General features: G+C 35.7%; 1 protein-coding gene across 2 annotated transcripts; it reads right to left on the bottom strand.

The window, feature by feature from the left end:
• Window positions 1-13,437: 13,437 nt before the first annotated feature.
• Window positions 13,438-26,199, bottom strand: LOC145307283 (uncharacterized). Of its 2 annotated transcripts, XM_080149645.1 has the most exons (18): window positions 26,135-26,199; window positions 25,909-25,969; window positions 25,390-25,461; window positions 24,953-25,020; window positions 22,947-23,033; window positions 22,787-22,843; window positions 21,570-21,621; window positions 20,461-20,558; window positions 19,949-20,082; window positions 19,799-19,870; window positions 19,418-19,472; window positions 19,121-19,195; window positions 18,424-18,465; window positions 15,922-16,050; window positions 14,878-14,967; window positions 14,305-14,369; window positions 14,033-14,108; window positions 13,438-13,591 (listed from the first exon to the last, which is right to left on the bottom strand). In XM_080149645.1, exons 1-18 carry the CDS (start codon window positions 26,181-26,183, stop codon window positions 13,587-13,589), a joined length of 1,287 nt encoding a protein of 428 aa, XP_080005771.1. In that variant the 5' UTR covers window positions 26,184-26,199; the 3' UTR covers window positions 13,438-13,586. The 2 variants fall into 2 exon arrangements, with proteins under 2 accessions (XP_080005771.1, XP_080005772.1); XM_080149646.1 differs by lacking the exon at window positions 14,033-14,108.
• Window positions 26,200-26,849: the final 650 nt, after the last annotated feature.

The raw sequence follows: 26,849 nt of genomic DNA, 5'->3' as shown, positions 1-26,849 counted from the left end.
ATAAAAGACAGACAAACATCCAATAACTCTGTAAATATTTTATTGATAAAGGTTTTGTGATTTTTTATCATAAATTATATCAAATACAATTTTTACAGTTTTTTGATTGCATAGCTTCAATTAAAAAAAATAATGTCTTAGGGAAAAAGCCCCTATAGGCTAGGGGGCGAATCTGCTATTTATGTTATAAAGAAGTTACGACTATAACATGGTTTTAATAGTAGAGAAAGAATTCTGAAAATATATGTATGGTTCATTTTTTGACTTAGAATTTTTAACTAGAAGAAAGATGTACCGTTTTTTGCTTTTCTTACTCTTTTTTTATTTGACAACCTTTATCAGTGGGTCATTTTTACATAAAAAAACCGCTCTTAATATAGATAGAATTCTGAAAATTTTTATATTTAGAATGTCTTACTAGAAAAAAGATGACTGCTTCCTTACACCCTTACACAGGCAGAAGGAGGAACACAGAGACATACAGATAGACATACGAGCATACAGACAGACAGACAATAGTAATCAGACATCTATCTCTAATAGCAACTGAGAAAGTTACATGTTTACAGACAGACAGATAGAGAGACAAGCAGACGAATAATCAAAGATATTACGGCTACAAAAATAAGATTGAAATTTAATATTATTTTTGGTTAATAGGTTATTCTGTACAAAGATTTAATAAATATTTTGGGACACCCAGGTAACTTTGTAAACAAGGCTAATAACGTCCATAAAAGCGAAGCTCTAAAACTGTAGGGCAAATGAACATTAACACTTGTAGAGTGTCATAATTGAATAATCAGAATATAAATGCATAAAAGTAGTTACAAAATTGTAAGTAAATTTGTAGAAAAACTGCTTAAATAAAGGATTTTGTTTAAGGACATACTTACATTTTTAGGACCTGTTTATAGAGTTACTTCGCTTATAACATTCTTCTTTGTTGTCCTAGGAATAGCTATCGAACAATCAATCGAACAATTATATCAAATAAGTTGTTAAAATAGTTAAAAAATAACATGTTTAAAATAGACGTACTAACATTCTGGCAATAATTATATAGTGTACTTAACTACTACAGGAATTATCATGCAAAGTTTGAAATTGATATGACAATTATAACATTCCTAATTAAGGAAAAAAGCTACACATTATGCACGGACTGACCCTGATTATAGAAAAGCTTCACTTTAAAAAAAAAGCCTTCTCCTTTAACTCAATTAGGGTTAAGGGACTGTACTTTACTTGCAATTATATTATAAATCTTTTTAATCACTGTTGAGAACTAGCTTATATTTACTATGAAAAAAAATGATGAAACCTAAACATGATATTCAGCTTTTGGTGGGGGGCAACACTTACTAGATTTGACGAATTTTTTTTTATCTGCCCCCCCCCCCAAAAAAATATCATTTTAGATTCATTTCGCTACAGCAGTATGATATATGAGATACTGGCTAAACCTTATTCCTGGATGAGGGCTGATAAATCTCCCCCTCTTTTTTGTCTGCCTAACCCCTGCGGAGTCTATAACTTAAGAACCCTAACCCAACAGGGGTAGCAAATACACAATATAACTTTACCTAACTTAACCCCCCCCCCACATATTTTTAATGGGCTATCTGTAATCATAAAATAATTCTATATTTTCTGAAAGTTAATCTTTTGTAAAGGTTATAATAATAAAATTAAAAACTACCAGGAATCTAAAGAGATAAAACAATGGCCGATAAATTGATGTTCATTTTCAATGATGATACACAAAATTATTTCTTCTTTACATTTAAATTAGTGGTTATGTGGTATGCGGCAACTCTAGGCCATGCAGAAACCAAGACATTATAGTGATGCTACGCACCCAGCTAAATCCTGTTATTCTACAATTGTAAAGCCACCTGAAAATATGTCAGATAACGGTATTGATTTCATCTCTCAGTTGTCCTGCAAATGGAGGGAGGGGTGTTACCCCTCCCTCTCCCATCTTAAGCACCGGAACCTTCCCCTTCAACCACCAAGTTATCAGCACCACCTCAACCCTGAGGATAAAGGATCTAAGCCTTCCCTCACCTGATAGAATCACCCCCACACAGACTGTTGTTGTCACAGTAATCATCAAACCTTCCCTTTTTAGTACCCAGACCTACCACTCAACCCCTCTATGCTTATCTACCTATTGTGCTGTTCCATGGGCTATCCTGCCTTCCCCGGACAGGGATAGCCATCTACCTAACCATTGCAATTATCTATGTTTTACTTGTATGATTTATCTTTAACTATCTTTATTCCTAATCCATATGTATTTATATTATGTTGTACAACTTTAGTAACTCTTAGACCTTCAATAAAGAAACAACTGAATAGACTATGTTTATTATTTAGTGATTGCTAGAGAAGCATAGCTTCTCTATAGTAAGGTGTCCACGTCTGTTCACACTGCTGTAGTCTTTATTCCAACTCTGGTGTCTGCCATTTACCCTAGGCGGATACCACAACTTTTGGTGACAGCTGTGTGAGATTACGGCAAACCACAAGTGTAGAGCAGACGCGCAGCTGAGGCTAAGGTACTCCCAGCAGTGAAACTGGCAAAACTGACACAAGCAACCTGAATTACCCACCCTGGATAGCAAGGTCTAACTCTGTATCCGGCAGTTGTGGAAGCAAAACTGGCAAAACTGACACAAGCAACCTGAATTACCCACCCTGGATAGCAAGGTCTAACTCTGCATCCGGCAGTTGTGGAAGTGAAACAGTGAAACTTGACGGAGAACCGCGAGAAGCGCCGACATCTAACGGAGAATTGAGCGCTCAAAGGGCTGAAACAGGCCTGCGGACTGGCTGAAACAGGCCAAATAAGTGCGAACGGCTGAAAATAGGCCAACATTTACTGCAAGAGATAGCAGGATCCGAACCAGCGGCGCTAGCAGGACGGGACATTCCCTGCCGCCATCAGCCGGATTCGGATACACGGCGCTGCAGGACGGGACATTCCCTGCCGCCGATAGACTGAAACAAGCCAAGGATTCGAACCAGCGGCGCTAGCAGGACGGGACATTCCCTGCCGCCATCAGCCGGATTCGGATATACGGCGCTAGCAGGACGGGACATTCCCTGCCGCCGATAGGCTGAAACACGCCACATAGCTGCGAGCTGCGAGCCAACATACGAGTGTAGTGCACCAAAGCAGAGAAAACTACGTCAACTCCAAGTATCCTGAGAGGCTACAGCGCAGCCACCCATCTAGAAAAGCAGATATTATATCACATTGTAGGGATTACCACCCTAGTGTGATGGTTAAACAATAGATCTATGAGCAAGGATTGGCAAACAATCTGTTGTGTATTGTGATAAAACTAAAAATAGAACAGGCTTGAATTTGTTGTGTATTGTGATAACAACTAAAAATAGAACAGGCTTGGTAAGCAAATCTGTTATGTATTGTGATAAGGCCAAAAATAGAATCTAGATGTAATATAACAATGCCTTGATAAACAATCTAACCACCCAAGCCTCCTGCACAACAAATACACCCTTTATTCCAGAGGAAAGGGAGGGGCCCACTCTCCATTGAAGAGAATACAACCAAGGTGATATAACAATAAGCCTAGGATTAAGGAGAGAGGGCAACATTACCTCATCACACAGTTACCTCAAACCCACAGCACTCCCCCTTCCCCACAGGGGGAACGGACGGCTTTACCCCGTCCCCTCACGCGCTTCCCCCCTCCTACCCACACTTGACTAAGTCCGCCCACGGTGTGGAGCTAGCGATCGGGAGGACAGAGCGCCATTTACGGATCGCGCAACCGAGTGCGGGACATATCATAAAAATTCAACGGACAAAGCGGACCAATGAGAGAGCGAGTTGAGGGATAAGTGCGCGTTTTACCCGTGTGCGCGGATTTGACGGTGCGTAAGCACGCTGCAAGGAAAGGAGATTTCACGCACACACACACACACACACACAGGAGAGGGGCAACTCTATAGCATACAACAGAGATATTTTTTTAGAAGAAAAACTTGCAAGCTCCTCCCTCCCTCTCTACAGTGTGATAAGGAAAACTAAATCAGTTCCTCAGACCAGCTCAGACCCTCAACATCTTCCTAGCCCTGCCAACCCTACTTCAAAGCTGAGTGGTTAGTGAAAAAAAATATCTGTATATATAAATACCCAAGTGATAAATAGTGTTGTTTTTTTTGTATCATGGGTGCAAGTAAGTGAATACTAACCTCACCATACAACACTGGAAACTGATATGGTAACTGAACGAAAGTACGCCCACCCTGTGGACATAGCCTGACTTGATGCCCCACACTGGGCAGTGGTGGTGTGTACCTGGACCATAGACCCTCATAGTTGTGAACTATATACAGAGGAAGCGTGATTTTTTGGAGCAAGGAGGAAAGCTAGCTAGCTCTGGGGATATTCCTATACACGTATATATATATATGGGAGTGTAGCCATATATATATAGATAGCCTACCTATCCATATATCTACTAGCGGATACGCTCCTAGAGACATCTATGGATACCTAACCTATTCCCTTTTATCCCTAAGCTAAGATCCGCTGGTTATCACAGAAATCAAGAGCTATACTGGAAAGGAGAACAACTCAGGCTCAACAGTTAAACAAGACGCTGGCACCAACAGACCAACCCCCTGCTACTTATCATGGGGACGCGCCAGCCACAGAAACTCTTGAGCCAGGAGGACCGAGCCTACGGCTACGTGGACTACCACCCTAATTACACAGCTATAGTATTTATAATAGGGGTGAGCCGGCTCGAACCTCCTTGCGGCGCGGCTACTCTACTCTGCTCCTATATCTACAAGATAAGAAATTGTCAGCCCCTAGCCCGACGTGCGGCAATAGAAGACATTCCTGATTGGGCATTAACTGTGTGCCTAGGCCTGCTGCTGGCACTGTGGTGGACAGAAGTCTTCATTTGGACCATAACCACCAACATCTGTACCCCACCACCCTCTGCTTCTTCATACAAGATGCTGCTTCTGTTATTACTTTGGCCTACTGTGTTGAGTACAGTGAACATCAAACACATGCCAGGTCACAGACCCCTGGTCCCTGAGATGCCCTTGTCTGGAAGGGTGACTGAATGTCCGCTGCACAGCTCCTGTACAGTTGGTGCTCAACGCACGAGAAATGGCGAGACTGGACTGGGGATGGTTGAACCTGTAGGTGTCCTCCTGGGGGTGTTGAACGATGCAACTGAGCCTAATGAGAAGGTGACAAGCTTCAGAGACTTAGTGGCCAGCCCCAAGATGGACACTACCACCAGAACTGAGCCTCCAAAGGGGCCCAGCCCTAGGGCCAGTACCACCTGTTTCTGGGGTGGAAAGGTCCTCCCTGGCGCTGGCCTCACCAAGCTGGAGGATGGGGAGCTGTCCCAGGGGAATAGGCTCTTCACCCAGATGCCCAACGCGTACCTGGGGGTGGGGGAGCCGCCACCCAAGCCTCCCTGGGAGCCCCCAGACATGGAATGACTGGGGACCGGCCTAAGGATGGGGAATGGTGACCTGCTGCAGTGGAAGGCTTTACCCAGCACGGAGGGAGCAGGGTTGACCAGCAGCAGTGAGGCTGTTCCCTAGATATACCACACTTTTCTGGGATCTTGCTGAGTCAAGTATCAACTGTTGGGAATATCAAAGGATGACTCCATGCAAAATTTGAGCCGGATCCGGCCAAAACCGGCCGTGAATTTTATGAAAAACCGTTTTTTTCCGGTTTTTAGGGGGTATCTGTAAATCGATTCAGCTGGAGCAAAACCGGTTAGAGGTACAAAAAATTTTACTTCACATGAAATTTAGCCAATGCAATTGCCTACAAAAATGTACTTCATCATCAACTTGATTGGACAACTCTTTCCCCTCCTAAATGTCCATTAAAACCTCGGAAACGGCAAAAATCGCCAAAAATCACGCCTTCGGCGGCAAATAACGGCTAAACGGTCAGCCGGAGGCGAATGAAACATAAATAAAGAAATGTCTGCCTCAAAAAGTTGTTCAACATCAAAGAGATGCTTGAAGTCTCTAAAACGACTCCTTCCCCTCCTTTAAGGGGAAAAACTGAAAAAACGTGATTTTCAAAAGTATGCCCACTTCGTGGGTGTGGGGGGCACTGATGGATTTCTTTGATGAAATGACAGGCCGGTCAATTTTTAGGCCATTTTTTGCGGTTTTTGGGCTGTCACGCCCAAACGGTTTGAGATAATCTCACGGGACCTTTTGCCCAACCTAAGTCTGGTTATTTGTGAGGTCTAAGAAAAAAAAAATCCCAGATTGGATGAAGCACGACGGCGCTGCGTGCCGTCAAAAATCGCTGGTCGGCTCATTTTGCCCCCTCAAACCCTCACCTCGTGCCATTTTTCTGTGTAAAGATTATAATCATAATCTTTTGCGTAAGTCTGTTTTTTTTTCCTAGACCTCACAAATAACCAGACTTAGGTTGGGCAAAAGGTCCCGTGAGATTATCTCAAACCGTTTGGGCGTGACGGCCCAAAAACCGCAAAAAATGGCCTAAAAATTGACCAGCCTGTCATTTCATCAAAGAAATCCATCAAAAAATCACAATTTGAAATTTTAATTAATTAATAACTTTTTTTTCATAGGAGATAATGACACAAGACTTTCACTTGGTGAAAATTCAGCATTGTGGGCCGCCTAGACTTTATATTTGGTGACCCTGGGGTGACGGGTTCAGTGCCCCCCACACCCACGAAGTGGGCATACTTTTGAAAATCACGTTTTTTCAGTTTTTCCCCTTAAAGGAGGGGAAGGAGTCGTTTTAGAGACTTCAAGCATCTCTTTGATGTTGAACAACTTTTTGAGGCAGACATTTCTTTATTTATGTTTCATTCGCCTCCGGCTGACCGTTTAGCCGTTATTTGCCGCCGAAGGCGTGATTTTTGGCGATTTTTGCCGTTTCCGAGGTTTTAATGGACATTTAGGAGGGGAAAGAGTTGTCCAATCAAGTTGATGATGAAGTACATTTTTGTAGGCAATTGCATTGGCTAAATTTCATGTGAAGTAAAATTTTTTGTACCTCTAACCGGTTTTGCTCCAGCTGAATCGATTTACAGATACCCCCTAAAAACCGGAAAAAACCGGTTTTTCATAAAATTCACGGCCGGTTTTGGCCGGATCCGGCTCAAATTTTGCATGGAGTCATCCTTTGATATTCCCAACAGTTGATACTTGACTCAGCAAGATCCCAGAATAGTGTGGTATATCTACTGTTCCCCCACACTCCAAGACCAGATGCCTCTACTCTGTTGAACCACTGCACATGTCCCAGCCAAGTCCCCCCATGCTGCTGAAGATGGAGGCCCACCAGGATGCAGAGCTCCAACTAGGGAAGTCAATCAGAAGGCCACCCCCTGCCAAAACCAGAACCACCGCAGGGGCTCCCCACCAGCAGCTGACGGAGCCTGGCAGGGACGCAATACCAGCTGGCAACTCTGACCCAACTCAGGTGGCTACCAACAGCCTGCTGGCAGTCCAGAACACAGTTCAGGCTACCATCAGTATGGCATCTTCTGGGCCTTGCTGGTTCAACTGTGGGTACCTGTCCACACACTGGCCACAGGTACCCCCCAGAGATCATAGCCCCCCTTCCGACTGGCACCATCAACGGCCTTTGCTACCAACTACCTGGCGTACCCAGAGGCAGGATCCCTCATGTGGAGAAGCACCTGCAGAAGCTAAGGCCGAGGCTGGCCTCGCCACCCAGGAGAGGAGAGCCGCTGTTGGATGGAAGGGACCTGTGTGTATGGGGAGGAGGCTGAATGTAACCAAGGAGCCACCACAAGCAGCCCAGCACTGCCTGACCCCTAGTAGGGGAGACCCTGTTTGTCAGCTGGTGCCCCAACTGGAGGAGGAGAGACCTGGCAGGTTGATACACCCTGGGGAAGCCGGACTGATGGGACCCAGCTGGACGAAGGAGCGCTGCCGCTTCAACGGCCACACAGCCGCCAAGTGTAGAACCGGTTGGGACCAGGCAATGAAGAAACACCAGGCAGCCCAACAACCTGCCTACAACCAGTCGGACACCCAGGTCCACCTGGAGGGAGATGCCCAGCCGTCACCCCAACCAGCTGCCGCCGCTGGGGCCGCGGCTACCCAGGAGTCTGTGTCTCAGATTGGGACCATAGTGGCTAGGATCAACGTGCTGGGAGGAGCGGCTGAACCCAACCGGGTTGGCCTGGACCTCAGCCTCAACCACATGGGACCGGTGTTCGTGCAGCCAACCAACACGATGGTACCCGTCAGACCGCGTCCCCCGAAGGAGGAGGTAACCCCTGTCACCCCCAGCAAGAGCCGAGGGGCGCTACCCAGCGCCACCGGGACAGTGTACGGGGAGGCCCTGGCGGCCGCCGAGAGGGAGAGGCAAGAGGCGCTAGCCAGCGAGTCTGAGTCGATGTATGGGACGCCAACCGGCGTCGCCACCTGGAAGGAACGAGAGGTGCTTCCCTGCACCACCAAGCTGATGTCTGGGGCGACAACCGTCGCCGCCACCTGTGAAGATTGGGGGGTGCTATCCAGCGCCCCACGCTGGTGCCTGGGGCGACAACCGTTGCTGCCACCGAGATACCTGGACCCCGGAACGAGCCCGCAGCCCCAGAGGAAGGGGTGACACCCGTCACCCCCAGTCAGCCAGAGCCCCCAGCCAGCAGGGAGAGTCCAGCTGTCCCTCACCCTCAACTGCATCCAGCTGTCTACCTCCCTCAACCAAGCCAGGGTAATTGTATTGCACTGGTGTACCAGGAAGTTTGGGCTGGGTCAAACTTGCCTGCGCCCCCTGCATCTGCCCCAGGAACCAGGATATCAGCCATTACCAGCCAAACTGAAGAAGCTTTGACCGCTGCCTGGGGAGTAACTCAACTAGATGCGCCAAGTGCCGAGCCTAACCATAGAAGTAGAGGATCCCCAACAATTATGTCTACCCAAGATGGAGACGATGTGCCTGGACACCTTCAGGCTAGGGGAGGAAATCCGGAGCCTTGTGCCTCCAGTCCACCAGCAGCAGTGGCCGTGGATGGGCCTGTCTCCCCGCCAACTAGAGCGGAGCCACCCTTGCAGATCCAAGACAGCCTCCGGCATAAGGGATGGACTGTTACCTTCCCCTACCCTGCAGGTCTGACTGCCATGCACCACCCTGCCAATGTCCAGGATGAGCCTGAGGGAGGCAACGCCCCTACAGTATGGCAACCACCACCTGCCCGCGTTGACAGAGACCCTGGAAGCCGAATGAACCTGACCAGCCCCGAGGGCGAAGAAGCTGCGCCTGCTTCCAGTAGCCAGCCTGCCAGCAGCAAGGTGACCAACACGATGGAGACCACCAGCCTCATGTGCTGTGCCACCCCTGGAGGTTGCCAGGGTGGCCTCAGAGGTACACATCCAACGGCCAGAACATCCACCAGGACCAGCTACTCCAGCAGATATAGCAGATTCCGTTCGACCTGGGGAGGGCTGGAGTCTACCACCGTTCAGCAGCTGGTATCCTGGCGGACCCATTCCACAAGGACAACAAACTGAAGGCCGCAACCACTGTCGGAAGTCTGGCGGTGCAGACAACCCCTCCCAGCCTTCCGAGGGGAGAGTTGTGGTATGCGGCAACTCTGGGCCATGCAGAAACCAAGACATTATAGTGATGCTACGCACCCAGCTAAATCCTGTTATTCTACAATTGTAAAGCCACCTGAAAATATGTCAGATAACGGTATTGATTTCATCTCTCAGTTGTCCTGCAAATGGAGGGAGGGGTGTTACCCCTCCCTCTCCCATCTTAAGCACCGGAACCTTCCCCTTCAACCACCAAGTTATCAGCACCACCTCAACCCTGAGGATAAAGGATCTAAGCCTTCCCTCACCTGATAGAATCACCCCCACACAGACTGTTGTTGTCACAGTAATCATCAAACCTTCCCTTTTTAGTACCCAGACCTACCACTCAACCCCTCTATGCTTATCTACCTATTGTGCTGTTCCATGGGCTATCCTGCCTTCCCCGGACAGGGATAGCCATCTACCTAACCATTGCAATTATCTATGTTTTACTTGTATGATTTATCTTTAACTATCTTTATTCCTAATCCATATGTATTTATATTATGTTGTACAACTTTAGTAACTCTTAGACCTTCAATAAAGAAACAACTGAATAGACTATGTTTATTATTTAGTGATTGCTAGAGAAGCGTAGCTTCTCTATAGTAAGGTGTCCACGTCTGTTCACACTGCCGTAGTCTTTATTCGAACTCTGGTGTCTGCCATTTACCCTAGGCGGATACCACAGTTACAACGTTTGGACACTCAACTTAATATACCATCCATTCAATCAAAATTCACTCAAGTCATCAAAGTTATTAAGTCAACAAATAAGATAATGTTATGATAAACTTTGGGGACTAGTGTAATAAACAGCTCATTGGCCTTTCTCTCTCTAAAAACTATCAATTTTCAGGGGTGTTTATTTGCTCAACTAGACTCTTTGAGGGAATACATTAATTATTATAAATATTTTACCTGTATGAAAAGTATAGAAAACAAAGATACCCAAGAAATATCTAATAAAGTATTCCATGAAGCAACACATTTTATAACAAAACAACCTTCTACGTTTAATTTTCTGAGTTACCAAAAATATTTCAAAGATTTTTTACAAAAAGTTTGGAAGATTTTTTTTCTCAAAAATATTTAATTTCTAAATATATGTAATAGGTTATTAGATATAATATAATATAACAGATTAACAAATTAAGTTTTATATTAAATACTCACACAGCAGAGTTTCTATAATCAAGGTTGGTCCGTCCATCTGAACGTCAGTTAGCTCTTTTCGTTAATTAAAACAGGTCCATTTAAAACTTGGTAATTTTTTGCTTTTTTGACAACAAATGTTTGTATGTTAAAATTATCCAATTCATATGTTTTTTGGAACACTGACTCCTAACAAGGTATAATGTTCTCAGCGAAGCATCTCTATAATCACGTCCTAGAATGTAAGTAAGTTCCTAAACAGTACCATGTATTTAAGCAGTTTTGCAACAAATTTACTTACAATTTTGTCTATACTTATGCATTAATATTTTGCTTAAAATTATCCAATTAATCTGATTTTTGGAACACTGATTCTGATTACAACAAGGTATAATGTTATAAGCAAAGCATCTCTATAATCAAGTCCTAAAGTAAGTCCATAAACAGTATAATGTATTTAAGCAGTTTTTCAACAAATTTACTTACAATTTTGTCTATAATTATGCATTAACCCTTAACAGTCGGGCCCCTTGCCGCACCTTAATCAGTTGGGGGGGGGGGCGCCCCCCCATATTATCTCAGTTCCTATTAGAGCCAGAGGGCTATATTTTTTTGTACAAGTCCCATGTGTTATGATGAATTTCCGACCTTAAGTAAGTCAAAGTCAATTTTCGCTTCCTTCACCCTTTTATTTAACAACCTTTGTTTTTAGGTCCTTTTTTACTTAAAAATTTCAAACGGCTGTAATTTTCTTATTTTTGAAGCTAGAAGAACAATTTTTTTGCAGAAAATGTTTATCTTTATGTAAATTTTATATTTGAAATGTCAAAATATAAATTTCAGCGGCCGCAGCTGTACTTGGCAGCTGCCAGCCGCCGCAGTCGGCGGTCGGCGGGAAAACGGCGGTGGATCTTTATGAAATTTTAATACGTTATGTAGACATGTAAGAAAAGCTTAAGTTTAAAATTTGAAGTCTCTAAGTCAAAAATTGAGGCCACATGAGCCTTTTAAACATTTCTGGAGACCTGGAGGATCAGGACCTGCAGGATCATACCTGGAACCTGAAATTGACTTGAACACCTGTATTTCATATAAGGATGTACTACTAGAGGATATTTTAGTATTTTGGCAAGATAAAATACTTTGTTTAAGTCAAAAAAGTATTTTTGCTCTTTACCTGGATGACCCTGCCAGGTTTGCTGGCATCCTGTGCCCGCCAGGATGGAGATATTCAAAAAATTCCAACTCTCAGTTATGTGTCATACCCAAACTTAAAAAGTCACGCAGTTTGGGCTCTTTATCTTTCACACACAGAAAATGAGATAGAAAAAACCGGATGGGGGGGCGCCCCCCCCCCCCCCCGACCGTTAAGGGTTAATATTCTGCTTATTCAGTTCTGACATTCTAAAAGTGTTTATGTTCGTGTATTGCACTTGAGAGCTTCGCTTTTATGGATGTTGTCATCCTTGTTAAAATAAAATCTTTATATATTTTCCAGGTACATTAGAAGCATTCCATCTGAAAAAACAGACAGACAGAATTGATAAAAAAGACACAAAAAAATCTTCGAACAAAATCAGTTTTCTATATCAAGTATTATAGACAGTTTGTTAGCTAACATAACTGGTATTGATTGAATGTTTTTTAAATTTTTTTTTGGAAAATTGTCTGTTATACGATGCTATACATGATTTTTAAGTGTGACAGAGAACAGGTTTTATTCCAGCGGATAATAATCTGTATCAAAATTTATTATTTTTAGAAAGGTTTGGAGGTTTTATACTTGTTGATAATGATATATTCTTTCTATTTATTTTATTATGACCACTTCGTTTTAAGGATTTCTAACTATACATAAAGGGACCCTTAGATATTTTACTTTGTTTTAAAGATGAACACAGAATAACCAAAAAATTCAGTACAGCATGCTTTTCCAAAAAAAAAGTCTAGAAAAATCACAAAACCTTGTTCAACATAAACCTTCCAATAATATTCTATTATAACAAAATATTTAACTAATTTAGAAGTTCTTCCTTCTTTTGGAGTAGATATAATAATCAAACCTTATTTTTTACTTTGTATTATATACTATCTGCTGAGAACCTAGCATATATGGGCTCGTTTACAAAGTGGTAAGAAAGGCGCAGAAAAATAGCCTAAAACCTTCAAATCTAACAAACAAAAAAGTGATGTATATATAACCTAGTTAAATATTATTAGAGTAGCTATGATAAAATGAATAAAAAATACAATTGAATTCCTTTTTAGGACTAAATCAGTTTATTGAATTAAAAGCAGATTATGTTTTATTTATATCATAACAATTAAGATAAACAGTATAGCAGGTTGTACATTGACTTTACTAAGGGTCTGTGTTATTACAACCAGGGCAGCAAAACAAGACTGGCTGTTATTAGATTCCATCAGCTTACTTATTCCAGGCTGCTGCCCTCCTAATTATTTGTAATTCTATAGATGATCATTAATACCACGTTGACAGTGATATGTCTAATTACCACAATAGCATAAAACCATCCCAAGATCTATATTAAGCTTCCCTAAAAAGGAGAAGCCAATTGATCCAGCAATTATTAAAATCTTAAGCTTAAGACAATAAGATAGATAAACATCCAAGATGTAACACATAGTGATAAAACATTTAAGCCAAAAATAATTTATTTTGTGTAGAACTTTGAAATTAAATGAAACAAAACTTAAAAGTTACAAAATATGAAAAAAATATATTTAATCCATGTCATTCAGGCAGATCATATTCAGGCCAGGGGTCAACTTCAATCAATTTGTAATTATACTGAAATAAAAGATATTAATCAACATGTAAGCTCTTTCTTAAGAGCATTTACTGATGATATTTAATAATATGATACCAATAGTAAAATAAAATATAAAAAACCATATAAATATCATGCAAAATGAGGACATGCAGACAAAGTGTTTATTGTCTGATGGGTGTTATGTCAATAAATGCCTAGTATAAATATTAAATAAATGGAATATCACATATATAAGTGAAGAAAACTGACAAAAATTGCATAGAACAGACAAGATAGGAAACTTTTTTATAATATTTTGTATTATTGTTCTTTTTATAATAAAATCTAAAATGATATATTTATAATAAATAAAAAAACATCATATTGTCCGAATATATCTTAAAAGTTTCAAAAAGAGAAAAAGCTTTTATTTGTCCATTAATTATGTTTAAAGAGTCAATTCAAGTATCTGTAATAACCTGGTATCATACACATAGCATAGCGGTTAAAATAACATTCACTATCAAACCATTTCCAACTGTCAGTATAATGTGCCTGTAAGTTTAAAATCATGTACTGACATTGTTGGGACATCAGCAAAGTTTACATACATATTGTATGAAAATAGATTTTAGTGAGATATTTCAAGGATGAATATACAACAATATAGTGGTCTTAAACCTTGTAGAATTGTAAATTTTTAAATTAATATTTTTTTTAGGAATAGTAGTAAATATTATAATAAATTTACTGAAATACAGTTCCAATTCTTGTTGACACGTGGATAATTAGTGTCCCACCAGACAGTAAAAAGAACTAAAATATAAAATAAGACATTTAATTATATCAATGTACATAAAAGAATATAAATAAATTTATCACGGCACATTCACGCAAATAACAAATTCCATTATTTTATTTTAAACAAATTGGAAATAAAGGGAAGGGGGAGTGGTTTAAGGGTTAGGTAGTTTGTTTGTTTTCTATTTTAAGTCAGGTTAGGTATGTTTATTTTGAGTACGTGGTAGCCTACATGAATAAGGCATGAAAATATTAGCCCCGCAGATATAGAGCCCCATGCAAGGTCTAGGCATAATAAAAAAAATAACCTAACCTTTCTCTTAATTTATTTCTGAAATAAGAAGTGGGGGTTCCTATAAGTGTTCAACTGGCACTTTGTGTGAAAGCACCCATATCGCTTATACCATTTAAGGATAGCAAAATAAATATATTCATGGACGACTAAATAATCAAAAACTTTTAAACAATTAAAGAATATTTAAAAAAAAAAACTATCTATGTTGAATTACTAATTACAGAATACCTGGAGATCCATCTGTCCACAACCAAGTTCCCTCCTGTTGAACATCTCTACCACCAAGATATACATGCTCATTAACTCCATTTAGTAATCCTAAATTATAATAAATAATGTAATAGAAATAATTCTTCTATTTGAAGTTTCAAAAACATAATATTCTGTAATTTGGGTTAAATATTATGTACATATAGTTCTAAGTTTCTATTTAGGCAGGCGTTTTAGAATTGTTCTATTCATATCAAACTTTGCATGGTGATTCCTGTAAGAGTCAGGTACATATAAGAAAGTGTTGTTTCTCTGTAATCATTACATAAAAGAGTTAAGACTATAGGGGACTAGGTGTCACTTCGGGTACTAGGTAACTAGACCTCTCTCCACGCACCTTGAAACATACATACAATACTTATGATTGCGGTGTAAAGCGTCCATTCACCGTCAGACAACCAACTCTCTGAGATGCACAACCTTTGTCTGAGAAGTCCCAACTGTGCATGGTAGCGAGTTGCGCCTGTTTTGGGCCAAGGCATTCCCTCCACTCTAACTATTTACGTCGCGCATCTGACATAGTAGCAGTGGGAACCATTTTTAACGTCTTTAGTTATGATGCGGTTTCGGGCCGAGATTTCGAACCTATCACCTTCCCGTCAACAAGCGGATGCGCTACGTGTTGAGCCACGGTGGCGGGTTTTTCATTACATAACATACCATTTACATTCAAAACTTATCATAAAGGTGGTTGCTCTTTTGATTTTAAAAAATAGGGCAAATTTTAGATTAACCAATTACAAAGCTATATAAGTTGAAATAGATTTTAAAGCTTAAAACTATTTTATATCTATATTTGAATGTCAGATAATTTGACTCTGTTTGCTAAAATAGTAAAATAATAATACGCAGTAAATTATAGCCTTTACAGATAGAAAACGAGACTAAAAAAGTCAGAGGGTGAAAGGGCGTTATACTTTCCCCCAGCCCTAAATTATTAAGGAATTAAGAGTTAGACCAAAACAATAAATACAAATAATCTTTTTATAAATTTTTACCAACCTTTCACAGATTGCCATTCTTCACTTGAAGAAAACTTCGCCAGGTCTCCCCCAGCTTTCTGACATTCTGCTCTGCTATCAGTCCAGTTTCTCTTTACATCTGTTAACACTTTGAATGTGTAACATGTTCCTGTACAAAGATTAATTTGTTGTATTAATTATTTGGCATTTAGTACACATAAATAACACAGTAATCAAAAAAATAGGCAAATCCAAATTTTCAGTATGACAGCTTCTTTATTAATTTGGGACGAATTTACTGTAAATATAATATGTAGATGCATCTTTTTGTTATAAGTTTCCACCGTTGATTTTTATTAATCAGCACCAATGAAGCACAAGATCTCAAAAACAGCAAATCCAAAACAAATCAATGGAAAAACGATTTTTTGCACTTTTCTTCTGTTTTAAAGATTGATTCTTATAAATTCACAATTTTTTAAGGGATTTATGCATTAATAATTATGAAATGTAGTATAATGTTATAAAGACCTGTTTTAAATTTGTATTATTGACAAAAAAATACCTCACTGTCTACAAAGGGTTGAATCTCAGATGTTATTTAAAATAATAATATCCTTTTTTATTGTGTTGGACAATAAATAACCCACTTTGGAGAATTAGTTTACACTTATCAGACTGTTTATAAAGAAATATTGCACCTTTATTATTTACAAATTTGTAATTAAAGGTGTGGGTGAGAGATGGGCCAACTAAAGTTACTTGGATACTAATAAAAAAATCTGTTTCTAGCTTTGTTATTGTATTTGGTTTTCAATAAAAAATATTGCTTATTTTTTTAATTTCTAAGTAACTATACATTGCATGGTTTAAAGCAAGGATTATGTTAAAAGTCAGCTTATCTGTTAGGAAAATAGAGAACTATGTCAAAAAGTTTAGTTTTAGCTATAGAAGGAAAAAAAGGACAATTAACTGCACATTTATATAGTACAAATTTTTTTTCCACAATCTTGGACATAATAAAAATTTGTGGAAAAAGCCGTTTTTTAAGGAAACAAGAGACAGTTTTGCCCTATCTTTGAGATTATATGAATGAGATGATGTTAAGGTTTGATAATCTGATGGGAAATTTTCTCGTTTACAGTCCCTTTAAAATCTTGATTTTGAGGATGAGGTCCTTTCAGATGCTCCTATTGATGATGATGGTGAGCCAAATGTTATCTAAGTACATGCCCATTACAACAACTTGTCTATCAACCTATGTACCACTTTTTGGAGTCATAGCAATCTCCAATGGAGCCTCCCAACAAGAAATATAAACATCTTCTAAAAATGAAAGTATTTACCTTATGCATTGGAGTAATCAAAATTGCAATTTTTTTCTTTTTTAATACTGCTTGGCTGCTATGAATACAAAAATTGGACCATAGTTCAATATATAAGTTGTTATCATGGTCATGCACTTTGATAACAATTGGCTCACTTTACTTTAAAACCGACTTAATTAAAAAAAATTTAATCACCTCTAAAAAAAGTGGTCTACAAAAAACCGATTGCATATCTAAATTCTTTGGACCATTTTACATCTACTACTAACACCTAACACTTACACCTCTATGAATTATGAACAGAAAAACCAGGAACTTGGATGTAATAATTAAAATAATTTTATAAATGAGTTTAAGTTATATCATGATCAATGCAAGGATTTTTAACAATAGGACCTCTGTGCCTACATTCAAAATTAATATATCTGAATATTTTATGTTGTAATTATTGTACTTTATATTTTCTATACTTACAAAATTTTTAAATATCATGACATAGAATTTGATCTAAACCTATTGAATCGCCTGTTCTTATAATATAAATGTATATGTAAGTTTCTACTGTACATGAGAAGTTAAATACAGATACAGAAAAATATTGATATTTTCCATTTTTAGTCGCAAAGCTACTCCTATGATTCACTTTGTCTGTCCATTCAGTAACTCTATGGGGGATATGGGATTTTTTTTTTAAAAAACTGATTTTCTTGGTTCCTGTGAATGATACAAGGCTGAAACTTCTTGTCAACATTCCAATAAATATGGAGCATAATTAATTAAGTATAAAGCATCAATTCCCTTCTTTATGCTCCATAATTAGATGTGAAAAATCTATGGTAGTCTGACTGCTTCTAAGCAACTTTTTAGCTGCTTTTCTTTTTAAACCTTTCAGACATAAACCTTCATTTTTTAAGGTTTTGTGATTTTAAGATTTTACATATTAATTTGCATATCTCTCTTTCTTTTCTTTGTTATGATAACAGATAATCTGCTCTATAACTCACTTTGTTTGTTTGTCTATTTCATAATAGATTTTGTGCTCCGCTACTTATGGATAATGTCAACCTCGTTTTCTTTTAAAAAGCTAAAATTTAATCTATAATTGTTATTGATTCTATTTCTGTTTGATCTGAATATATATGTGGTTCTATCCAGATAAACAGTAAACAGTTACTCAAAGATGACTAATTGCAACAAATAAAGAATATATTTACCTGTATTTATATGTATAGTGTACCCTTTTGCAGCACATACAGCTGAAATAAATAACTTGAATAATTATCATTCTTTTTAACCCTAGAAAAATTTTATAAACATTCACAATTGCACAATTGCTGGAGGGACTTGCATGATCATACCTGGAAAATAAAATTGACTTAAACACCTACAGCTTGACCCCAAAAAAGCTTACAACATATATTTCTTGATGAAATTTAAAAGGATGCATATGTTCTTGTTCTTTATCCATTTCAATTAACATCGATTTTTAGAGCTAAAGTTTTTCTTTCAGAATTTCAATATTTTTTATGAAATTCATACAAGAATATTATTGACTTAATTTTTTTTTTTTTTTTTTCATATCAACCACTGGTAGCTGCTCCAGCTGGCTTGGATACTTTATTTACTAAAAATTGTTTGATAAAATTACCTAAAACTAAACACGTCTAATAAAGTATACAAAAAATTTTTAAATTGAGGAAAGAAACTAGTTTAGCTGTATATAATAGAGTCAAATTGGGATATTAGGGAAAGGCTTTTTTGCCCAACCTCCCCCTCAATATATTAATGTAGGGCTGAGAGGCTGATCTTACAAGTAATCTATCTATCTATAATATTTAGTAAAGGAAGTGAATCATAGACTACTTGCCTTTCTTCATGTTTATTAACACACCAAAATAAAAACATAATTACTTGGTTTATTAGTTGTTGTGGCAGTAGTTGAAGATTCAGCTGTTGAAGTGTCAATTGTATTTGTTGATGTACAATCTTATTAAAAAAGCAATAAATAAAATTTTCAAAATGAACAGTGAATGAATTTTAAAAAAAGTTTTAAAATTATGTTTCTTGTATTCTGCTGGCTCTTACCCAAGTTTACTTTAAGCCGCTCCTTCTGCTTATTTATTTGATAGACAGTGACCTCTAGTTACAGGGTTAAGAAGGAAATTTATGAGTGATATCTTTTCTACAGGCTTTTTTTTATAAATTCACCTTTTACATTATTTTTAGAAACGGCTATTTTCACAGCATACTGTACATACTCTGCCTGAAAATTTAAACAAATTAGAATTAAATAAAGATTTGAAAAATATATTTGGATTTTGGAAAGAAAACAAAGCAGCAGGGTTTGTTGTATTTTCATAGTAGCTTTTGATATGTTATTTTAGGTTAGATAAATGTTAACGATTGCCCTGTAGGGTTATAATATTAACAATTATTTTTTTGTTTTGGTTTTTGTTAGAATATTCCTCCTATTGATGTAATTGAAGTGTATTTAAAATCAGTTTAACAAACTTAATTAAATACTTTACTATTTTCCAAAATTTTGCTGATTGACATTAAAATCCATGTTCTTCACAAAAGATGACTTACCACAACTGTATGATCAATACTACAATTGTATGCCGCAGATATCTTGTAAATATCAGTGGGAGACAGTTTTACCTAAATAAATAAACCATTTATTAGCTTTTACTGACATTAATTTTATAAGAAATGTGAAACATTTAAAATTTAACTTACTGGATATTTTTTCAGGATATTTGACTCATTCAGTGCAAGGCTATATGTAGTTTTAATCTTCATACATGTTGAATTTCCAACGCAACCTTTTTTCAGAGGGTAGTGCATTATACTTTTAAAGTCATAAGGAGCCTTAATTTATTGGACTATATAAATTTTACAATTATATTCAGGGAGAGAGGAAAAATATTAATCCTAAATATACAAGAGTGAAGGGGGGGTGATGTACAGTACAACCTTATATATGATATGATGCCATAGTCAATTTCAGGTTTTTGGTATGATGCAGCTCCTACCAAAAAGTAAAAATTTATAAAAAAAAAAGTTAGGCTAGCCTTAAAAATCAACATTACTTCTATTTTAGCTTTATACATAAACTTTTTATAAATTCTTTATAAAACAAAGGAATCACACAAAACTTCTAGCCACTTATCTTCATTCTGAACCTTGATATTTCAGGGGGGTGTGGTAGTTGCTGATAGAAAACATAGAAAAAATATAGTTTCATTCCTGATATGTCTGTCCAAACATAGGCTTTTTTCTGAAAGCTATTTTAGCATAAGGTTCCAACAAATCTTCATCTAAATCAACATATTCGTCTCTGTCATCCCTATAAAAGCAAGGCTTCTAGAAAATCAATTTCCAGATTTAAGAACAAACTGATCACTCATATTCAATCCTTTAAAACATCAATCATTTCTTATGTATGGCAATTTATAATATCTTGATTACTAAACTTGACACTCTACCCCCCCACAGAAAATATCTTTTAGTGTCAGGCCAAATGACATTTGTATCTGTTAGGACGTATGATAACACCCTTTGCTATTTTTTAAATGCAAAAAAAAATAATTTGCTAGAAAATTGAAAATGTTTGCAATCTTTTTTTGCAACACTATTTAAATCGAGTTTTAAACTTTTTTTTTATAAAATCAACCTTACAAAAAAATCAACAATTACTTAAAATTTAGCCTAAAAGAAAAATTACTTATTATATATGTTGATTTTCTTGTTTTTGGTCTTTTTTGAGGGAAGAATATTTTTTCCTTTTTTGACATATATTGTTTGACAATTCAAAATAAGAAATTATAAAAATTTTATCAAACATGTAATTTAATTGTTGAAAATTTAATAAAATCATTTTTTGAATGTTTAAAGATACCGATTTTCTACATTTAAAACAAAATGTTAAATGAATTTGAATACCTTGAAATACATACCTTTAAAAATCAATAACATTTCATAACATGATGTTTTGAAAAATAAATCAGGAAAAGGTATAAAAATACCTTCAAAATGTTTTAAAATCAGAACTGTAGATTATTTTTATGCTTTATTCTGTGTAATAGAGTTTAATTGATATGATAAGTAAATGAAAAATTCCTTTACTCATTAAGCCTTTTTGTGAATATTTTTGAAAAAATACATTTTTTTACAGTTTTTATCTAAATATTTGACAAAATTTTTCCTGCTTCAATAAAAGAAAGGCAGTGTTTTACTGTTTCCAGGTTTTTCTTTATAATTCTAACTAAATTCTAACTAATTTGCACAGTTAAGATTTCTAATACCTTTTTAAAGCCACCTTACTAAAGTGTTTATTTCCTATTACAAATGGTGTTACCTTATATGTTCATGTGCCATACCAAGAACATGTCCTAGCTCGTGAAATAAGCCTAGAATAAGAGTTCTAACCATTAGTATATATCTTTGCAGAATTATGTGCTTCTTAGATTTTATAGAAAACATTCAAAGGAAATCTTTTAAAAAAATGATAAGTTTATGGAAGTCTCTGTAAAGAATTTTCTCGTATTCATTCGAATCCGGTGGACAGGAACCGGTTCTCATCAATACGAAAAAACTATGTCTAGCATCGTATTATAAACCGCATGCTACGAATATAGAAATGTACAATCATAAGATTAAAACCATTTTTTTAGCCCATGCCTTTGGCACCTTGGGTCTAAAAAAACTGTTTTTAATCTAATAATTGTACATTCTATATCCCCGGAAAGCGGTTTATAATACGATGAAAGAAATAACTATTAAAAAATTTCTTTTTAGCAGGAACTGAAACAAGTGTATTTCACCAAAAGAATATGTATCTCAAACAAAGCATAACAGACAGAAAGACAAACATAATGAGTTCTTGAGTAGATTATGATTTAAACAAGGATGACAACATAAGTAGCAAGGCACAAAAAAAATTGTAGAGGGGAATGCGAACAAGTAAAGTATTAAAAAAATCAAGAATAAATTTATTGGAGAAAATAGAAAATAATTGTTTGTTATCTGGCCTATCTCTTAAACCCTGTGCAAAAAAACTTAAAATTCTGATTGTCAAACCTTAACATCATCTCATTTATAAGATCTCAAAGATAAGGCAAAACAGGCTATTGTTTCCTTAAAAAAGGGATTTTACGTCAATTTTTACTAAATTTTTTTGATCACTTTACTAGTACAATACAATTTGGTCAGATCTTTTTTTTGGCGGGCGTGGAACAACCTCCATTCCGTTTTTCTATCTTATTTTCTGCTTATGAAAGATAAATAAAACAATTAGAGGTCTTCAGAAATCTTCAAATGGCGCCTGTGACCTCAATACACAAACTTTTTTGTCCTCTAGTTCTAATATGAGCTGAGATTACTGATTACAGTGCGGAAATGGATCAGACTTTCAAGGGTTATTATTCTTTCCATAAACAATAATATATTTACAACTCATAACATGCATTACAAATATTAGACAGTCATACATAGTTACATAATTAGTTAAGACATAGTGAAGGAGAATAAGCATTATTTTAGAACTTGCTTTGAATGTAAAAAAAATGTATTCACCATTATCTTCAAAACATTCTGGACTTTCAAGATTCATATATGGTTCTGTTGTGTTCCCTAAAGATGTAAAACAATTATGACTAAATTAAGAACCATATTTAGTAGTAATAGTGTAGAAATATTTATTTCAAATGTGATAAATATCATAGTCTAAATATACCTATTGTAGCTTCACATCTATCAATAAACCTCTTGACAAAATGAAGACAATTGGTGCAATTTTCATCCTCAACAAAGTTAATACATCCTAATAATGTTTTAAAAAATTAGCTGGCATTAATCATATTATTTTTTGGTAAAGATGATTAAATATAATTCTAAAAATATGTATATCTTTTTCATGTCCATCTGTATTCTGTTGCACAGATAAGGAATCTCGACCACAAAGATTTTTTTATCCAATCTTGACAAGTGAGGTATTTTTGGAAAGAGGAATATACATAGAAAACGCCTATGTAAATTGGAAAATCCGCAGAAATCATATTTGCAAGTTATTTGCAAAAATCTGCAATGTTAATTTGCAAAATTAATTTCATGCCCTAAATGACTGATTTAGAAAAAAATCTTTTTATGAAATGTGTTTATCTATAAGTTTAGAACATACTTAAGGCAAAAAAAAATTTCTTTAGTGTTACTTTTTTCACCTTATATATGAAAAAAGCAGTTTCTCACAATTTATGATAAAAAAGGTATAGGAACAAAAAATATTTTTTTTTCTTGATGTAAACACAATAATTGGCATAAAATCTATCATTCTAAATGTAAACATCAGATATAGACTCCTTTTTAGAGCAAATATAGTGCAAAAAGTAATCAAGACATTTTTGCAAAATATGAAAATCTAAAGAAAATAGTTCTTTTTGATTTTGATATACATATCAGATAAATGTATATAAAATTAGTGATCAAAAACTATAAAACAAGTTATAACTTTTTTCAACCCTATCATTGATTAAAATGCACTTTTAGGTTTACTTATTACCAAAGTTGCACATAAAAACTCTTTTTATTAAGTTATTAAACAAAATAAATTCAAATCAACAATTAGGCGTTTTTTATAATGCAGTAGACCATTTTGTAGTTGTTTTTTTGGCATTTATTTTGTTTAATTACTTCATTTAAAAAGTTTTTATGCACTGCTTCAGTAATTCTTAAACCTAAAAGTGCAATTTAATCAATGACAGTGTTGAAAAAACTTATAACATGTTTTATAGTTTTTGATCACTAATTTTATATACATTTATCTGATATGTATATCAAAAGCAAAAAGAACTATTTTCTTTAGATTTTCATAATTTGCAAAAATGTCTTGGTTACTTTTTGCACTATATTGACTCTAAAAAGGATTCTATATCTGATTTTTACATTTAGGATGATATATTTTATGCTAATTATTGTGTTTACATCAAGAAAAAACATATTTTTTGTTCCTATACCTTTTTTTATCATAAAATGTGAGAAACTACTTTTTTCATATATATGGTGAAAAAAATAACACTAAAGAAATTTTTTTTGCCTTAAGTATGTTTTAAACTTATAGATAAACACATTTCATAAAAAGATTTTTTTCTAAAGCAGTCATTTAGGGCATGAAATTAATTTTGCAAATTAACATTGCAGATTTTTGCAAATAACTTGCAAATATGATTTCTGCGGATTTTCTAATTTACATAGGCGTTTTCTATGTATATTCCTCTTTCCAAAAATACCTCACTTGTCAAGATTGGATAAAAATTTCTTTGTGGTCGAGATTCCATAACTGTGGTTGGTTAGCTACATTTATGGGGAAATGTGATTGTTGCAGCTGCTATTCAACCCTATTCCCATTAAAGTAGTTTATGTATATATATATGCTAAGTGTTTATGAAAATCTTTACCCAACGTTTTACATCTATTTTTGAGAACCATAAAAAATAATATTTCTGTAACATAATAACTATCTAAAGCACAGTATAGCAGACATATAAAGACTTTGTAGCTTGTGAAAAGATTACATGACTATTCACACAAAATTTCACAAGTTATCCATGAAAACAGCTTAGAGAAATGCATATTTTTAAAAAAAATATTACATTTAATAGTTACATCTTAGATCTGTTGTTAAAATGCTAAAATTGTATGAGAAAATCCTTACTATAATTACATAAATTTTTAACAATTTATCACCTGGTCCAAGTTGTGTTTCCATTTCGCCCATTTGTTTTCTAACCATTGCTTTCTCTTCTTCACTGTAACTAAAATATGATTGCTAAATTATAATAATTATCTGCTATGGGTGACAGGGAGTGAGGCTGCAGGTGGATGCAGTTGACAATTTCTAAATACTAATTTCATAAAATGTTTGGCTTAATCATTCCAGCAATATTTTGTTCTTATAGAGTAACTTTAACACTATTATTATTATCATTAAAATAAAATACATAAAATGATGTTATTCCCAAATGTTTAAAGTAGTTAAGAACAACTCCCAGAAATTAGTAATATGGCTACAAAAGGTTATGCTAAGAATTATCAAGGTATATAGTCAAAATTTTTTTAATCATTTGTAAAAAAAAAACATTTTTTCCCTCTAAATACTTTCAGGGGTGAAAAATAAGATTTACCTTCTGCCACTATAGCGGTCATCACGAAATTTGTAAGGTATGGTGCCATCTTTCCACAGTTTGTTACTTTTTCTAAGTTTTTTATTGAGTGAGTTAATCTAAAATCTATTTAGATGTGCTTCTTAAGAAGTTACATTATTTACATCAGTTTTATATTGCAATAGAATACAAAAAAAATAGAAGGAATGGGAAAAAAATGATTTTATGTCAATATTCTCTGTAAAAATACACAGATGCTTTTTAATATCTCTTATAACAGGAGTACATTTTAGAGCTCACAGTATTGAAAAGGTGTGTAAGGTGATGCATTCATATAGAATTTAAGTTAAATCAAAACCTTTTTTTTACTTGAAAACAACATGGAGAAATAATTATCTAAAAATGTTTTTTTTTAAATGATCTGGTTGATTCCCAAAACCAGAAAACAAAGTTTTCTTTTATGAAAAAAAAGTTTTTCTTTAATGCTCATTGAAATTATATTTTGACATACTGTAAAATGAAGAAAATGAAAGAATTAACCTGATAAAGTTGAAACCAGTTAGATATTCATCTGTTTCATCATAATCCAGATTTGTTGCACCTGTAAAATATTGAAGAAGTACTAGCAGCTATGCCAGTAACATCTAGGGGTTATGTATTTGAAGGAGGATAGAGCAACATAACTACATAAATTATAATAATCAGTAACTTTATTTTGTGTTTATATATCCATATATTCATAAACTAAAGTGTTTTTCTAAATTACCTGCAAAGTTGATGAAGAATAGTAGGAATAATATTTTTTCTTTGGTCATTTTATCTGTAATAAAAACTATTATGTTTAATTACCAATAAATAAGTTTTCAATGTTATTTATTTATGATTGTATATATCCAGGATTGCCTCAATCAACTTTGTCTTTTAAGATTTTGTATTCATTTTTAATCAAAAATCGAACACTTTTCTGCACATTAATCAGTTGTGTGGTAGGGGGGTTGGGGAAGAATTGAATGCCCACTTTATTATCTTACTTTCTATTAGAACTTGAGAGTTAAATATTTTTGTGCATGTCCCCTATTTGATAAAGTCAGTCATAGTCATATTTTGCTTCTTTCACCCTTTTATTTAAGAACTTTTGTTTTTAGGTAATTTTTTACTTACGATTTTAAATGGCTGCAATTAATTTATTTTTGTTTGGATAGAAGAACAATTATTTCATGAAATGTTTGTTTTTATATAAATTTTATATTTGAAATCTCAAAGCATAAATATTTGCAGCTGCAGCTGTACTTTGTAACTGTACAGATATTTTGGCCTCAAAAACTTTGTTATGTATTTTAAAAAGTTATACCTATAGTTAGAGCTTTTTATCTTTCACACACAGTAAATGAGTAAATAACTGGATGGGGAGGGTGGCTTAAATCACCCCTACTCCGAATCATCTAAACCCAACCATTTTTCATGCATAATATCTCTTGGAT

This window comes from Acartia tonsa, chromosome 15 (assembly GCF_053477335.1).
Source record: "Acartia tonsa isolate MP-2025a chromosome 15, ASM5347733v1, whole genome shotgun sequence".
Classification (NCBI taxonomy): domain Eukaryota; kingdom Metazoa; phylum Arthropoda; class Copepoda; order Calanoida; family Acartiidae; genus Acartia; species Acartia tonsa.
Note: the sequence above shows the minus strand (reverse complement) of the source record. Positions and strands in the feature narration are given on the sequence as shown.

Bases quoted from the DNA above. Each gene is read 5' to 3' on its own strand.
- LOC145307283 (XM_080149645.1), bottom strand. From the start codon at position 26,183: ATGACCAAAGAAAAAATATTATTCCTACTATTCTTCATCAACTTTGCA. The intron at 18,466-19,120 runs GTAATTATGTTT...TATTTATTTCAG, and splicing joins CACAACAACTAATAAACCAA to CTGTATGTGCTGCAAAAGGG. The intron at 14,968-15,921 runs GTTGGTAAAAAT...ATTATAATTTAG, and splicing joins AGAATGGCAATCTGTGAAAG to GATTACTAAATGGAGTTAAT.